Below are 16,925 nucleotides of genomic sequence, written 5' to 3' on the forward strand. Positions count from 1 at the left end.
GCCAGATAGACTGGGACTTTTTTCCACTGGAGCGGTGGAGATTGAGAGGTGACCTGATAGAAATTTATAAAATGACAGATGTAGATAGAGTTAATGGTAGTTGTCTTTTTCTTAGGATGGGGGATTTCAAGACTAGGGGGCACATTTTAAGGTGAGAGAGAGATCTAAAAAAGACTCGAGACAATTTTTTTTTTACACGGGGTGGTTTGTGTGTGGAATGAATTTCCTGAGGAAGTGGTGGATAGGTTTGGAGGGATATGGGACAGGAGCAGAAAGGTGGGACTAGTTTAGTTTGGCATTACATTCAGCATGGACAGGTTGGACCGAAGGGTCTGTTTCCATGCTGTATGGCTTTATGACACTATAAGAAATAAGGAGGAGGAAAGTGAGGTGGAGAAGTGGAGAGGTACAGAGAAGGAAACTGAACATGAGATCTAGTCAACTGAAGATAGAACCACCAATGGTGGAACAATAATAAGTTAGAGTGCACAAGAAGAGGCAAAATGACAAATCTTGACGATGATTGTGCGGGGCCAGAGGAGATTAGAGATAGGGAGAGGAAAGACCATAGAGAGAATCAACAACAAACAAGAGAATTTGAAAATAAAGATTTTGCTGACCAGAAGCCAAAAATGGATATTCAAGTTTAATTTTGGTCTTATCTAATGTTCATCTATGTGCAGCACATGCAAAACACACTCAAAGTGAATTAAAAACATGCTTCATGGTTAATTGCTTTTCCTCCTCCTAATCTAATAGCTTTGAAGTTGTAATTTTAGCTGCTATCAGATATGGCTGTGGAGCTTTCAACCTTTCCCATGGATCAAACCTATCGAAATGTTTGGGCTTCCTGGTTTCTAAAGCTGCAGCTGTCCCTAAACACAATTTTTTGAACTTGAGGGGATGAAAGGTTATGGCGAACAGGCAAAGTGGAGCCGAGGTGAAAGTCTGATCAGCCATGACCTTATGGAATGACACAGCAGGCCCATGGAGCTCCTCAATGGCAGACTCCTGCTCCTCCTACTTACACTCTTAAAATGCAGTCTGACAGGTCAGCTCACAAAATCAATTCCTTACAAAATTCTTCAAAAATAGTTCAGCCAAGAATATGCAAGCAACTCACTAACAAAGGAAAAGGAGATATTGTCTTGGATCAATTCTGAGTGATTGACAGAAGCGGACTCAGACTGACAATATCCCCATATAACCAAAGGTAAGTCAAGAGACACACGTCAATTCACCGGCCTACACAGACTCATGGCACTGTGGCAATGCAGTCAAAGAAAAATTGGTGTCACATCAATTCAGACCCCCAAATGGCTAAATAGTAAAGTTCAACACCAGCTGGCTGGCCACTTGCAACTCTGCATAATTTTTTTGCTTTACATTTGTTTCACGTATGCCGTATTCACCATATCATACATGGTCATGCATCAGACACTATGTAATGATGAACACACTAATAATATATTCCCAGAATTCTCCAAAGGTTGCTGTGAACAATATTAGCGATTCAATGAACAATGATTGTTCCTTTAAGTGAACTTAATGACTGCAGTATTTTTGTCTTAATCTTTTGATGCATAAGCTCCACTTCAGAGAATAATAAATCAAAACCAGCACAGCAATGCCGCGATCAAACACCCCCAGTTCTACAGACATTTAGATTATGGGTACTACAGTTGCAAAGGTGTATAATTAAGTTGTATTGCATACCATTTGCAACAATTTTAATTTTTAAGATTAAGCACGAGTAATACATGGCAATAGTTAGGACTTCAACATCAACTTCTTCCCAGGAGGAAACAATAAGGCTCTTAAGTCGTCGACTGATCAGGGATCAAGCTGTCCACAACCTCCCAAAGGTGGAGCAGTGCTGCTATCGCTTAACTGCTAGAAGATCCAAGGACCTGCCATGGGTGTGTGAAATTCTGCCATCCAGTGGTAGTTTTGTGGTATTGCTGGTCTTGCCCAATTGAAGCTAAAATTAGTTTTTTTTAAAACAAGTCAAAGGAATCTGTACATATTTAAAATAAATTTCTGAACAAAAACAACAGATGCCCCAGAAGTGTCTACATACAGAATGAGAGAAGGATCTTCACAGGAGATCAGGCAGATTCTTCGCTCACAAAGATCAGTTGGGAAGAGATTCGTCAGCGATTTCGTTTGCACAACTGTTGGTGGCTGTAGAGTCCTATCCTGGACCTGCAGATCCTGGGGCAGTGCGGGCAGGGGAATGCTCCGGACAGCGGGGCTTGAGGTGAGGGCTCCTTCCTACGTTTCCGTCTGTCCTCTGCAGCTGCTCTCCTCGAACATTCGAACTGCTCCGTTGCCGTCGTAGTTTTCTTCCGCCATACGACTCTGTCAGAGGCCAGCTTTTGCCATTCCGTTGAGGCGATGCCGGCCTGAGGCAGCTGTTGCCTCAGTTGGTCCTTGTAGCGCTTGCGCAGGGCACCGCGGTTTCTTTTGCCGTCGCAGAGTTCCCCGAAGAACGCTGTCTTGGGGTATTCTGGTGTTGTCCATCCGCAATACATGACCCAACCATCGAAGATGCTTCAGGAGAAGGGTCGCTTCGATGCTGGGGAGCTGGGCCTTTTCCAGCACTGCCAGGTGATGCCCAATATAGAGCGCAGGCAACGTTGGTGGAGTTGTTCCAGCAGCCGCATCTGTTTCCGATACAGAACCCAGGCCTCGGAGCCGTAGAGCAATGTGGTGATGGCTGCAGCCTTGTAAACCTGGATTTTCGTCGACGTGCTTATCGAGTGGTTTCCCCATACACACTTCCACAGTCGCCCGAAGGCGCTACTTGCTTTCGCAAGGCGATTGTCGATGTCTCCTGTGACTATAGCATAGTTGGAGATTATGCTTTCCAGGTACGTGAAGAGTTCGACCGTGTTGAGGGGGTGGCCGTCGATTGAGATTCGAGATGGGTTGTATGCGCTGCATGGTGGCTTCTGGTACAGGATCTCCGTCTTCTTCAGACTGATTGTTAGCCCAAAAGCCTTTGCAGCTTCGGAGAAGCGCGTCACTGCAGTCTGTAGCACATCTTCTGTGTGTGTGAGTAGGGCGCAGTCGTCTGCATACAGCAGCTCCACGATGGGCTCCCGTGTTGTCTTCGTGCGAGCGAGGAAGCGACGCAGATTGAAGATATTGCCATTCGGGCGGAAGCGAATGTAGATGCTGTTCGTGATGCCCTCCTTCACTTCCTGCAGCATCACGTTGAAGAAGACGGCGAAGAGTGTTGGTGCCAAGACGCAGCCCTACTTCACGCCGTTGCTGATGGGGAACGGGAGAATTACAGGAGAAAAAGCAACTGAACATTACAGATTTTGTGGAAATGCTATGACTGCGTCTTACCTGAGCACCTGCTGTAACTTGCCCCACGAGATAGTCAACTATCACATTAGTTAGAATTTTCAGCAGCTTATGACTGGCCTCTGGAAACTGGTACAGCCAACGTTTTGCTTTAGCCATTGTATTTGAGCCACCTCCTTCAATCATGTAAGTCATCAACGTCCACTAAAAAGAAGAAAAAACAAACATTAAATGATTATCGTCATTACTGAAAGGAACAATTAGGAAAAGGCCAAGGGCTTACATGCAGTTAGAAATGATTGCAGAGCTACACATGCTAACAGTAGCCTTCCCACAACAACAAGGGCAGGACTGAGAAAGTGTAGGTGTCATGTATTCCATTCGAAATTTTCATTAAACGATCTAGCAATAGGCAATTGGACAGCAACTCAGAAAAATCAGCTTTAAGATCAAATCAAATGGCACTGGTTAATATTTCAATTGTACTTGATTGAATCCACAGCAAAACAGGGAGCAGAGATGATATTTCATAAAACAATAAGGAACTTATAATTCACAATTGAACTGCTATGTAGTTCTAATAAGTTTCCAATTGGACTACTGTTTACAAAAAAAAGTTTGCAAATTCTACATGTACACCAACAGAAACATCAAATCTATTTTAGTTGGTTTAACTGCACGGTTGTATTCTTCACTATGCAAGCTTGGTATAATTAAAATATCATTAGTATCAGAAACTTTTCCCAACATACCGGGGCTCCAGAGAAGCCGATAAGAGGGACCTTTCCCTTCAGTTCATTGCGGGTTAATTTTATAGCTTGGAACACGTATGCCAGCTCCTGTGACACATCTACATTCTCCTGCAACTTGATAAGATCCCCAGGCTCCATCAATGGGTTTGGAAACATTGGTCCTTTTCCTGGAACCATGGTAACCTCCATCCCCAATGCCTTAAAAAGATATTTTCCAAGTGTTTCATTATTTGAAAAATACCACATTTGAAAAATAAAAGCTTTACCTACATTTATTATCATGAACAGATGTAGTCACATTTTAGCTTTGCAACACTAAAGTGCTCAGCAGCCAAACCTCTTTTTTCTCCAGTAGCTCAGCTATTATTCAAATCTCATCTAATGACAAAAGAAGTCAATAATAGTTCACTCTCTTCAATGTACCTGAACTCAAGTTCAGATGTTTTCTCATTAACCTGTTCAGAGTGATTATTTTACGTACCTGAAGCAAGCAAAATGTGAAGCCAGGCCTCTTGGCCCAGAAGAAGGGGCCCTACCAAATCACTCAGTTGTCGTGCTTAAGTAGTTGCTAAAGACAGACAATATGGCTGCTCTGTAGCATCCTGAGAAGCATCTGACATCAGCAAATGGTAGCATTGTTAAAGCATACTCTCTGGCATAGTTAAAATGGCTTTTTAATCCTTGACTGAACCCCAGCAACATGGGTAGCAAAATACAATTAACAGAAATAAAATCTCATCAAATTTATCAAGTTGCTTTTGGGTCAATGTACTGAGTACAGATATCTGGGAGATAAATGGTGCATACGCGGGATTGTATGATGCAATTCAGATTATCGCCCGAGTGGAAACTGCCATGCTTCAATTAAGGGGTAGGTCTAAACTGAGGTAGAATCAGATTATTTACACCGCACTCAATCAAAAATAAGGAAGACAAGAAAAATCTAGCTCAATCTAAAAATCTTATTGCTTCATGATTATTTTCAACAATTAAAAAAAACTCAGTTCTATACAGGAGTATGTATCTATGTGTCCTACCTGAGGTATCACTAAAATGTCAGAGAAAATGATAGCAGCATCCAGCGGGAACCTTCTGAGAGGCTGAAATAGTAAACAGCAAGAGATTTTTGTTAGATAGTTTAATGGTGTGCACAACCTAAAATTCAGAAATGGTCACAGAACTTAGCAGATTGAGATTTTGCATTCACAGCAAGATAAGTAACCTACCAGTCTGTTTCTGTGATTGATATGGGCAAATTACAAACAAACTGTTCACTGTGAAACTGTATTAACATGCATTTTCCACGAGATCCGCTCGACCAGAGTCTGTTTGCCAATTAGCTGGCACTCTGGTCTTGTGCAGTACACATGTTGGTTTTCCCTTGAATTGTTATTCCAGAAAATTGACTTGATGAACAAGACAAAAAGGCTTCAATAAAATGATGTCTTCTTCAGCAGTACTCAAGTTTGTACTACGAAAAGACTATGTGTAAACAATAACTCGTTAATTTTATCTGTTCCTACCAAATCTGATGATAAACTAACGTAAACCTAAGAAACGAAAAGAGATGAGTGGCATAGTTATTCAGTATCCTCCTCTTTCCCCACCCTATGCATGAGCAGCAACACCTCATTTGAGCAAAAAGGTGATCTAAGTTTAAAATAAGAGTGTGCAACCGAGACATCCCAAACACCTTACAGCCAGGAAAGGGACTACCAAAAGGGTATTCTTAGAATGTAGGAAGTGCGGTCACCTTCTCCTTTTACACAGCAAGCCGATACAAGTACAGATGAAATAATGACCAACTCGTCAATTTTAGAAATATTGACTGAGCAATAAATATTGATTAGGACATCAGAAGAACATCATCTTCAAAGTGTGCAAAGAATCTTTTATGTCCACCTGAAGGGGCAGGCACAGTTTCAGTTTTACATCTCACTAGAAAGAGGGCACCTTCAAAAGTTCAGCACTCCTTCAGTCCGATTTGAAAGAACAGCTGGTTTAAGAGATAATCATCCTTCCACTGAGTTATGGATGTTACTTTCTCATTCGTTTAACAGCATGTATTTACTGTCCACCAGGAAAGGTAGAGAGAGCTGTTAATAAAGCATTCAGTATTCTAGACTTCATTAACAGGGAACTACACTGCAAGACCAGGGAAGTTATGACTATTTTGGTTACTAGTTAGAGCTCAGCTGGAGGATTGTGTACCATTCTGGGTGCTACAAGTTAGAGTGTCGTGCTGGAGAAGACAGTGCTAAAGAAGATTTGTCAGAAGTTTTCAAAACTATTGAAGTATGGAGTTGATAGGGAAAAATTATGACCATTCATTAAACGTTCAAGCACTATCTGGTGATAATGGGAAGTGCAGATGCTGGAGAATCCAAGATAACAAAGTGTGGAGCTGGATGAACACAGCAGGCCAAGCAGCATCTCAGGAGCACAAAAGCTGATGTTTCGGGCCTAGACTCTCTACTCTCTGATGAAGGGTCTAGGCCCGAAACGTCAGCTTTTGTGCTCCTGAGATGCTGCTTGGCCTGCTGTGTTCATCCAGCTCCGCACTTAAGCACTAACTGGCGCAGTTCTACACTATTTTGCAAAGATAGCAATTGCAAGATGAGTAGCACTTTTCAGACAGAGGGTTTGAGGGCTGGAATGCACTGATTGGAAGGGTGGTCAGGGCAAAGTTCAATTGAGGCTTTCAAGAGGGCATTGTTGATTATTTAAATGGAAATAACATGCAGGGTTATAGGGAAAAATGCAGGAGATTCACAAGCTAAAATGCTCAGAGCTAGTGCAGTCAAAAGTGGGCTGAAAGCCCTCATTCTGCACTGTAGCAATTCAATGATGCTGCGAAGTACACTGATACAAAATATTTTAGACTTACTTAGTTAAAAACCTGGCTGAAGCAATGTGTTGCAGTGATGCTAAAGATTTGAGACGCAAGGATGGGAAAGTCAATTTTCCCTTCCCTTCAATCCAACCCAACAGCCTGTTTTTCCAATTGTTTTCGGATAATTGGAGCTTAACTGTCCAATTTCTTAATTCAACTCCAGAAATAGCGTAAAGACTATTAAAATGCTTGAGCAACTTACCTGTAATGTTAGTTCACAGCAGATCGCTGGGGTGCGACAGGCTGTGAAGAAATCCTGAGTTGCTCGTGTCTCTCGGAATTCTGTGGAAAGGAACCGAAATTAGTTTACTGACCAGAGTGGCATCCACAGAGGAATTCAGTCACCAAGAAATAATGAAAATATCTCCAGGGTCACTGCTATCACAGATCATAATGTCACTTCTCAATTGATATTGTTATTTCAAGAAATGTGGGAGGAACAGTAGGAGCTGGCTTTGTGACTGCAATTTCCTAAAGGGATAGGACCTAGTATTGATTATGTTGTCAGCAGGAAATGTTGATTCTTCCTATGCACCACCTCATGGTCAATTAATCACAAAACAAGATTGGCTGACATCTGGGAACCATAAGGCAGCCAAAATGCTGAAAAGAGCAGACTGAAACAGGAGGCAGGCAGTTCAAAGGAATAAGGAGAACAGAGGGCTTATCATTATAAAAAAATAAATAATTTAGCGGGGTTGCAGCATCCTTAATAGGAGACTGAGTAGCCAACACGGGGCGTTGCCTACTTTGTGTCTGTTTCAGGATATCGTGAAGCAGCTGCTAACGGATGTGAATAACTAATAGTTGTGATCCAACAGGACCCGGAAGATCAGGAAAATTACACTCTGCCATATTTTGTGCAATGCCTTAATTCCATTTCTCTCTCAAATGGCACAGCTCAATTTACAAAATCTTGACATTTGCTGGGTCTGTTACATGATGCTCCATCCTCATTAAAAGATCCCAAGTGAAGCCAAAATTGTTGGCAAAATGTCACAGAACACTCGTTACGATAATGTTCATATTGGGCTTTATGGGACACTATGAACTCTTCACAAAAGACATCAAATTCAGTTGAATTAGATTTAATTTTAACTGCAGTTACCAGGTCACACTGAACAATCGTAATCAACATTATTCTGAGCGAGGGCTATCAATTTTGATTCATGCTTCTGATCCTTACCAGGGAGATATCTTCCTGCCTGTCTCATACACCAGACAGGAACATAGTCGGTTACCTTTCCCCATGCTGCTCTGAGGAATGTGTCATTTTTCAGAGGAGGAAAATTTTCCGAGCTGAAAGTTAAACAATAAACAATTGTGATAGATGTTAACTTATGTATGGACATAAACAAATTCTAATAATTAATAACTTGTTATCAACACTGACAATATTTTTGTATACTACATAGATTTCCAGTAAAACACATTCTCAACCACATTTGCTCACGGTCTCTCACACTTCATTGTAAAACATGCATCATGCTCTCATTTACTTTACTTGGAGGTAACATTACAGCATTCAGATCAATGCAGTTGGAAAACAATAGAAATTAGCATAGAAACGTATTCCGAGAATATTTTTCAGTCAACTATTTTAAGAAGTTCGTTCTCATTTAAGGTAATTATGTCAGATTTTGAAAAGTAAAAATTGTCAGTTTTGCTGATCAACACTGGATGATCTTCTCCAGACAAAAGTTTATATGGGCACAAGCTTATAGATTTGCTGGTAAGAGAAGACAAGTTGGTTGATCTAAGCTTCAACTATAATTAGCTTATTGGGGTTAGTGATATCATTATAGGTCATCCTAAACAGTTAAGCAAAATTGATAAATTTTAGATTTCAAAAAATGAATCCTATAGTAACTGCTCCCTGGTAGCAGATGTCCAAAATTTACCATTTCCTCTTAACCATGTTTGCCCCAACTCCACATTTCCCCATTCCACCTCCTCAGAAGAACAATACAGCTCAGGTATAGACCCTTTGGCCCTTCAGCTCTCCAAGCCCACACTGACGTTTGGCCCTTCCTTACTACAACTGTCTTCACTTAAAGGATCTGTATCCCTCTATTCCCTTCCTATTCACGTTCATTCAGGTGCCTTTTGAATGCTGTTGTGTCTGCTTCCACCACCTCCACTGGCAACGCGTTCCAAGCACTCACCACTCCTTTTGTGAAAAATCTGCCTCGCACATTTCTTAACTCCCACCTCCTCCCCCTCACCGTGAACCTGTGCCCCCCCAGTAATTGACTCCTCCACCCTGCGGATAAAGCATCATACTTTCCACTCTATCCGAGGCATGCACAATCTTATAAACCTTTATCAGTATGCCCCTCAACCTCCTGTATTCCAGTGAAAACAAACCCAGTCTATCCATCCTACCAGTGTAGCGAAAATCCCCCATAGCAGGCAACGTCCCAGTAAACTTTTTCTGTACCCTCTCCAAAGCATCCACATCCTTCCAGTAGTGTGGTGACCAGAACTGTATGCAATATTCCAAGTGTGGCCTGAATAAAGTTCTATAAAGCTGCAGCATAACTTGTTCACCCTTCTGTTCAATGCCCCTTCCAATGAAGGAAAGCATGCCATAGGCCTTCTTTACTACCTTATCTACTTGTGGATCTGCACGCCCAAATTCCTCTGTCTATCAATACTTTTAAGGGTTCTGCCATTCACTGTATAATTTCCACCTGTATTTGATCTTCCAAAATGTATCAGCTCACATTTGTTCCAGATTAAACTCCATCTGCCATTTACCTGCCCATGCCTCTAACTGAGCTACATCCTGCTGTATCCTTTGACAATCCTCCTCACTATCTGCAATTTCAATCTTTGTATCACTCGCAAACTTACTAATTAGGCCAGCTACATTTCCTTACAAATCATTTATTTAGATCACAAACAGCAGACGTCCCAGCACCATTCCCTGTGGAACACCACTAGTCACAGCCCTCCATTCTGAAAAGCATCCTTCCACCACTACCCACTGTCTCCTATGGCTAAGCCAGTTCTGTATCAGTCTTGCCAGTTCCCCCTGATCCCATGTGACTTCACCTTCTGTACCTGTCTGCCATGAGGGACATTCACATAGGCTTTACTGATGTCCATGTAGGCAACATCAACCACTTTTCCCTCAATCATCGTCATCATCTCCTCAGAAAACAGCAAGTAATTGTGATTATCCATGAACAGGGACAGGACTTTGGCTAGGGCACAGGTGAAGTACAATACACAGTTCTGGTTGCCTCATTAAAGAAATGATGCGACTGCGCTGGAGGGGTGCAGAGGAGATTCACCAGGATGCGGTCAGGGATGGAGCATTTTTTTTTAAATGGAGCGAGGCAGGATAAGTTTGGGTTGTTTTATCTGCAGCAAAGGAGGAGAAGGGAGTATGTGATAGAGGGGTAGAAGACAATCAGGGGCATGGACTGGGTGAATAGAAAGTAGTTATTCCCTTAGCTGAAGGGTAAATAACAAGGGAAATAATTTTTGAGGTGAAAGGCCGAAGGTTGAGAGGAGATTTGAAGAAATATTTTTTCGCCTAGAGGATGGGGGGTTCTGGAATACATGACGTGGGAGGGCAGTTGAGATGGAAACCTCATAACCTTGAAAAGGTATGTGGATGAACACCTGAAATGTCATCATGTACAAGGCTATGGGGCTAGTGCTAGATCGTGGAATGAGTGTAGATTTAGTGTAGCTTTGGGGTACAGATGTGATGGGCTGAAGCATCTCTTCTGCTGTGTATGATTCCATGCTTTTGTTCCACATAACAATTTGAAGTTATGCAATCTGAATGTAGGTGACATTTAAGACACCATAATATTTGCAACATATGCTGTGATATTTTTGCACTTCAAAATGAAGCCAATAATATTCAAGGACTAATAAAATGTGTAAGACTTTGAATAAATCCTAAATCTTCTGACTCAGCATTCAATCATATGACAGTCAATTTATTAAAGAATCAGCAAATCATTACTCACAGACTTCTGTAAAAATGCAATGGTTGGAAATGTTTTTACCGAAATATTATTTTGGTCAAACAGTTCAGAAATAATTTTTTGACACTTCTCCCAAGATCCATGTTTAATTTCTGACATCGTACAAACTTTCCTATTCTGTTAATAAAATGGCAAACACATTTGAAAATGAGGATTGAGTCTTTTTGAGAAGGAAACACTAGATGTCTTTACCTTAAAAAATCTCTCAATTGTTAATGCCAAAAATACATCAACATAATATAACTCAAATAACCTCTAGTAAGCTAGTTTAAGATTCCGAAGATTCCTTCAGCTTCAGCTGAATTATACTGATAGCTTGGCTGTATACTAAAGACTTTCTGTTTTGTGACCCAGTGGCCAGTTCACGATCTACCATTCATCCACACCTCTGCTACTGAACACTTACAAGTAATGAAGATCATGGATACTGATGCAGACAATCAGGCATGAGAAGTGAGGATAAGTGAAAAGATTAGCTGGCTGAGTAAAGTGAGCCGAAGGGAGGTTGTTGGGGCGGGGGGGGGGGGGGGGGGGGGAGAAAAAAAGAGACGACCCAGGATCATGCTGCTGATCAACACCAAGCTGACCTTCAAGACACACCATCAGCTCAAAAAATGGGAGGCTGCCAAATTAAAAGTCATGACATTTCTGTTAATTCCAACTAATACTTCCACATTTACAGTAAATGTGAGACTGCACTAGTGAACTTAAAGGCTAAAATACACAGCAACCTTTTTTCTGTTACATGGCTAGAGGTCTGCCATTAAGGTATGGTCCCCTGTTTTGAATGGCACCAAGAATTCGTTTGCATACTTAACGTGCATCTGAGCATTTCTCCGAAGCATCTAGCCTACAACAAACTGATCTTGTCTACTAAAACAGTTGACTGGAATACTGATGATAGAAAAGGAGGATACTTTTTGTTTCAGATAAGAGTGCATTGCAAGTCAGCTAACTGCAAAGTCATTTATCCTGGAAAACAGAAGGTGGAGGGCAGCTTCTGGTATTACACCAACTGAAGAGTTGAAACATACAGAAATTCCCCAGCAATCAAACTTGCTAAATAAACTTATATTAATAAGACCACAAAAATGTTGTCATCCATCAAAATGGTGGATTTTGTCAGCTAGTTATCACTAATGCTAGCTCTAATTGGCACAAAAAGTGCAACACTAAATCAAATCTGCAGATAAAGCTTATGGAGGGCAGTATAAAAAGCTGCAAACTGTTCAGAATCTGTAATCACATCCCCATTATCAGAGATAAATTATGAAACAAAGTACTATCTTGTCAAATTTCTAATCACTCTTTAATAGCCATCATCCCTATACCAAAAGGAATTCAAAACATGATTATGAAAATGTTCCTTCAAATTAGAAGATGGAATTTTGTGTGCTGAAAGACCAGAAAATCAGTTGACAAGATCATATTTGGTAAAGTATGTCAGTCAAGTTCCATCTTCATGCAAATGCCACAGCCTTTGAATGCAGCACGGCATTATATACACACAACACAATAAAATAGTTAGGGGTTCGGCCAATACAGGAAAGGTATATCAGGAAGGACTTAGTCAACGCTGTGGTTAAAAAGTAACTGAAGCACATCAAAACATGCCTATTGAATAAAGGCTGCTAATTCCTACAGTTTACAAACATTACCCTTCAGACTATAAACATGAGCTGACAAACCCATTCAGGTTACATTTATAGGACACGACTGACAGGGTTAAGACCAGGAGTGGTGAATCACGAGGCCTTTTCCAGTTACATAACTTCACTGTGAAGGGGATAGAGTTGGCAGCTTTAGTGTTAATACCGCCCAAAGCTGATTTATGGGATTTCCCCGGAATGTTCATGGTCACCTTAAGAGTTATATCGTTGAGGGAGTCAGACCTGAATGTTTAAAGTTTTTACTGACGTTCGGGTAGCTGTGCTAAACTCTGTGGCTGCCTGGAGGCTGAAGCCACATTAGTCACTGACTGGAGTTTCTCTGAGGGACGGTTTACAGCGGCCTCCCTATTGGGAGTGAAATCTCGCCGCCGGATTTAAAGCCTACGCCGCTCCTGTTGTTTTACGCCCGCTTTCACTTACACGGATAAATCGCCGTCCCCCATATCGCTCGGACTCCTAGGCAGCCACCGCTGTAGCGACTACTCCTTCCCTCAGGGCCCAGGGCGGCGCCATGTTGACAGCTCCCACGTGATTCCAACCAGCCAATTAGCGCCGGGTGCACCGTTGGAAGGGCGATCGCTGGCGGGATCACATGACCTCACGGAAGGACCTCAAGGCGAAGGGGGTCGTAGCGCGCCTGTATCAGGAAGCAGAAGGAGAGTGACCAAAGTAAGTGCGGTCATGGGGTGGGGGTGGGTAGAGAATTGAAATGGGAGAGATAGATGAGGAGGGCGTGTAAGGTTGAAAGGTAACTCAGTATTGGTAGGAGGGGGAGGAAAGTTGGTGACCCTTCAAATAGATGCTGATGAAGTTGTGGAAACAGCAGAAGGGAGCCCATAATTTTGTAGCTTTCTGCTTTGAGTGCCAAGTGATTTTGACGATCGTCCGTGTTTTAAATCTGCTGAAACTTGAATTTTCAAATTTGGAATTTACAATCATTACAGCTTGAACTGTTTACAGTGGACTTTTCACGTTTCCTGACTCAAACACTTGCAATTTCAATTTCAGCTATATTTCCCAAGTCTGTTTGGATGTGTCCCTCAAAGTTCAACTGCATGATTTAATTTTCTCCCCCAACTGGCCCACCCAGTCTCTTTAATAATGTTTTCAAAGAAAAGTGTTCTTTTAAAATAAACTTTTTTTAATTGCGCCGTGTTTTGTTTTTCTCCCGTGTTGCTTTCATGGCAACCTAGTTTTGTTAATGTTTTACTGCCTAGTTTGTTTCTTTAAATTATGTGTGATAGCGTGTTTGTTATGTGACAGCAAGATGGATTGGTTTGAGGTCAACAGTTAAGTCTAAAACCTGAGATTTTACCATATCATGTGAAGCACTCTCCTTTTCCCTCCTTTTGGGATTTATATGGTTTCAAAACAAAATGCTTCAGTTCATGTTTTTGTGGAACATGTTGCATTTCTGGAAGTGAATATTTTTTGTCAGCTGATTGTTAATGTTATTTGTGCATATATTACCATCTGTAAAACCATAAGAAATAGAAACAGAAACAGGAGTAGGCCATTTGGCCCTTTGATTGCTCAGCCAGTTCAATAGGATTTTTGCCAGTCTGACACTCCCCACGTCTGCTGTTGTGCCTTTTCTTATAACACTTGATTCCAGCACTGATCTAGAGTCTATCCATAACAGCCTCAAATATATGCAAGGATTCTGCTCCCACCACTTGATGTGGTAAAGAGTTCCAAAGAGAGACAACCTTCTCTGTCTTAAATTGGCAACCCCTGATTCTGAGATTATATCCTCTAGTCGTAGACTCTCCCTTGAAGTCATTGAGACACATAGATTTCTTAAGTGACTTGACAGGGGAAATATGGAAAGGACATTTCCACTGACAAGCCCCTTAAGAATCCTGTGTGTCTCAATGACCTAATTTGTCCCAATTCCAATGAGTCCCAACCAGCTCAATCTTTGCTCATAAGACAATTCCCCCCCCAAACTGGGGATCTTCCTAATATTCTGATGAAGGGTCACTGGACTCAAAATGTTAGCTGTTTTCTCGGCTCAGGTGTTACCAGCCCTGCTAACTTTCTCCAGCACTCTGTTACCATCTCTGAGGTTATGCACTCTTTCACGCCATCATTTTCTGCTATTCGCTGTTGCAGTTGGCTGTTTCCAGTACTATTCTTAGATTAAAAATGAAGTGATTCACTCATCTTATTTCTTGTATAACTTTGCACATTTTTCCAGGCATGTTTTAAATAGAATAAATGAGGAAAATCAATGAATACCATAGTAGAGCTGTGTAAAGTGAAAGATTTGGCACGATCACTCAGTGGTTAGCACTGCTGTTTCACAATGCCGGGGAGCCAAGTTCGATTCCATTCTCAGGTGACTGTCCTTGTGGAGTTTGCATGTTCTCCCTGTGTCTGCGTAAGTTTCCTCCCACAATCCAAAGATGTGCAGGTTAAGTGGATTGGCCATGCTAAATTGCCCCATAGTGTCCAAGGATGTGCAGGCTAAGTAGTTTAGCTGTGGGAAATGCAGGGCTATGGTAGGGTGTTTGGTCTGAGTGGGATGTTTTTTGAAGGGCTGGTGTGGACTCTGGGCTGAATAGCCTGCTTCAACACTATAGTGATTCAGAATCTATAGATTGGGTATTTAACCAGGGAGCTACACTGTAAAAGAACCTTCCTGCAAAATTACTTTTCTTGAATGTAATGCAGTTGTAGTAAGAATACTATTCACATTAGCAGTGACATGCCAACATTCAAATTGTTGTGTTAATTTTAGATTACAATGAATCCTGACAATCCGCATCAGATTCTAGGAAGAATCAGGTTTCTGATTGAGTGCATTGATTGCTTCAGGAACAGTAAACCTTTGCCAGAAGCCTTGTGTTATGTCCCCAAAGAGGTCTTGTATAAATTCTGGAAAGACTCCACCTTGTCTTCTACCATAGTGGGACGATCTCAGTACATTGTTTCAATATGGCAGTTAGCCTCCCAGCCTCAGCGCAAGAAACTCTTTGACATTGAATTAAAGAGAGGGACTTGCATCAAAGCAACTGGAGAGGAATACTGCAACAGCCACGGCCTGTGGGTGAAGCTGAATCAGGTACGTTCCTTGGGAACCATTTGCTAATTTTTGTTTTTAATTGTCCTGGTAGAGTATTCTTGCAATTGCATCAGGAAAGTTTTCTCCTACTGTGAGTAGCTTCCTACTTCATTGAGTAGCTTCATCTCGGTTTTATCATTGTTTCATTTGTTAATGGCTTTAACAGTGTGCTGGACTTTGTTTGAACAGTGAGTGAGGTAAAAACATTTCTGTTGTCTTGGCTCACTAAGGCCACTGAGATAAGACACATTTTGTAAAGCATAATGATGATATCACTGCCTCTCATGAAATCTTTTTCGTAGTCCTGAGTCATGTCAAAAATGAATTGCGTACAAAGCAAGTAATTGTTAGTGTGGTCATTGCTTTTATAGTATTAAGGTGATAGGATAGTGATGAACTTCTATAGTGAGGCACACATATTTTAATAAGTGGATTTAAGGAATTGAGCAAGAAACTACACAGTTAAATGCCAACAGCACAAAGCTGTATTATAAGCACGAATGTTAAAAAGTTGTTTAATTTATATAAAAGCAAAGTACTACAGTTCTAGTTTCCGGCAACTAGAAAGTGAAAACGTTGGAGAAGCTCAGCATGTCTGGCCGCATCTATGGAGAGAGAACTAGAGTTAACATTTTTGAGTCAGATATGATTCTTCAGAAAGATAGATTCTTATTTAACAAGGGAATCAAAATTATCAGTGGTAAGTGGGAAGGTGGAGTTCACAAATTTTTAAACTTCATTTCTGTGGGATGTGGGTGTCGCTGGCTGGCCAGCATTTATTGTCCACGCCTAGTTGCCCTTGAGAAGTTGATGGTGAGCTGTCCTCTTGAACCGCTGCAGTCCACCTGCCTTGGTTGACCCACAATGCCATTGGGAAGGGAATTCCTGAACTTTGACCCAGCGACAGTGAAGGAACACCAATGTATTTCCAATTCAGGATGGTGAATGGCTTGGAGGGAAACGTGAATGTGGTAACAGCCCATATATGTACTGGCCTTGTCCTTCAAGATGGAAGTGGCCGTGGGTTTGGAAGGTGCTGTTTGGGATCTTCTGAATTTTCACAGGGCATCTTGTAGATAGTACACATTACTGCTACTGAGCATCAGCGTTGGAGGGAGTTGATGCTTGTGGATGTAGTGCCAATCAAGTCGGCTCCTTTCCCCTGGATGGTGTCAAGCTTCTTGAGCGTTGTTGGGACTGCACTCATCCAGGCAAGTGGGG

At 41.6% G+C, this 16,925-nt stretch overlaps 2 protein-coding genes across 2 annotated transcripts in view; one reads left to right on the forward strand and one right to left on the reverse strand.

Moving 5' to 3' along the window:
* urod (uroporphyrinogen decarboxylase) overlaps window positions 1-13,193 on the reverse strand; it is a 51,585-nt gene extending 38,392 nt beyond the window's left edge. Inside the window, exons 1-6 of the mRNA XM_048539118.2 lie at window positions 13,058-13,193; window positions 8,147-8,259; window positions 7,163-7,242; window positions 5,105-5,167; window positions 4,068-4,265; window positions 3,358-3,519 (exon numbers count right to left, since the gene is read on the reverse strand). Coding sequence (XP_048395075.1) covers window positions 3,358-3,519; window positions 4,068-4,265; window positions 5,105-5,167; window positions 7,163-7,242; window positions 8,147-8,259; window positions 13,058-13,080 — 639 coding nt within the window. The 5' untranslated portion in view covers window positions 13,081-13,193. The remainder of the gene's footprint in view (window positions 1-3,357; window positions 3,520-4,067; window positions 4,266-5,104; window positions 5,168-7,162; window positions 7,243-8,146; window positions 8,260-13,057) is intronic.
* A 39-nt stretch (window positions 13,194-13,232) lies between these two features.
* The window catches only part of hectd3 (HECT domain containing 3), a 59,561-nt gene continuing 55,868 nt past the window's right edge, over window positions 13,233-16,925 (forward strand). Inside the window, exons 1-2 of the mRNA XM_048539117.2 lie at window positions 13,233-13,306; window positions 15,381-15,704. Coding sequence (XP_048395074.1) covers window positions 15,387-15,704 — 318 coding nt within the window. The 5' untranslated portion in view covers window positions 13,233-13,306; window positions 15,381-15,386. The remainder of the gene's footprint in view (window positions 13,307-15,380; window positions 15,705-16,925) is intronic.

Source organism: Stegostoma tigrinum, chromosome 8, assembly GCF_030684315.1.
Source record: "Stegostoma tigrinum isolate sSteTig4 chromosome 8, sSteTig4.hap1, whole genome shotgun sequence".
Lineage (NCBI taxonomy): Eukaryota > Metazoa > Chordata > Chondrichthyes > Orectolobiformes > Stegostomatidae > Stegostoma > Stegostoma tigrinum.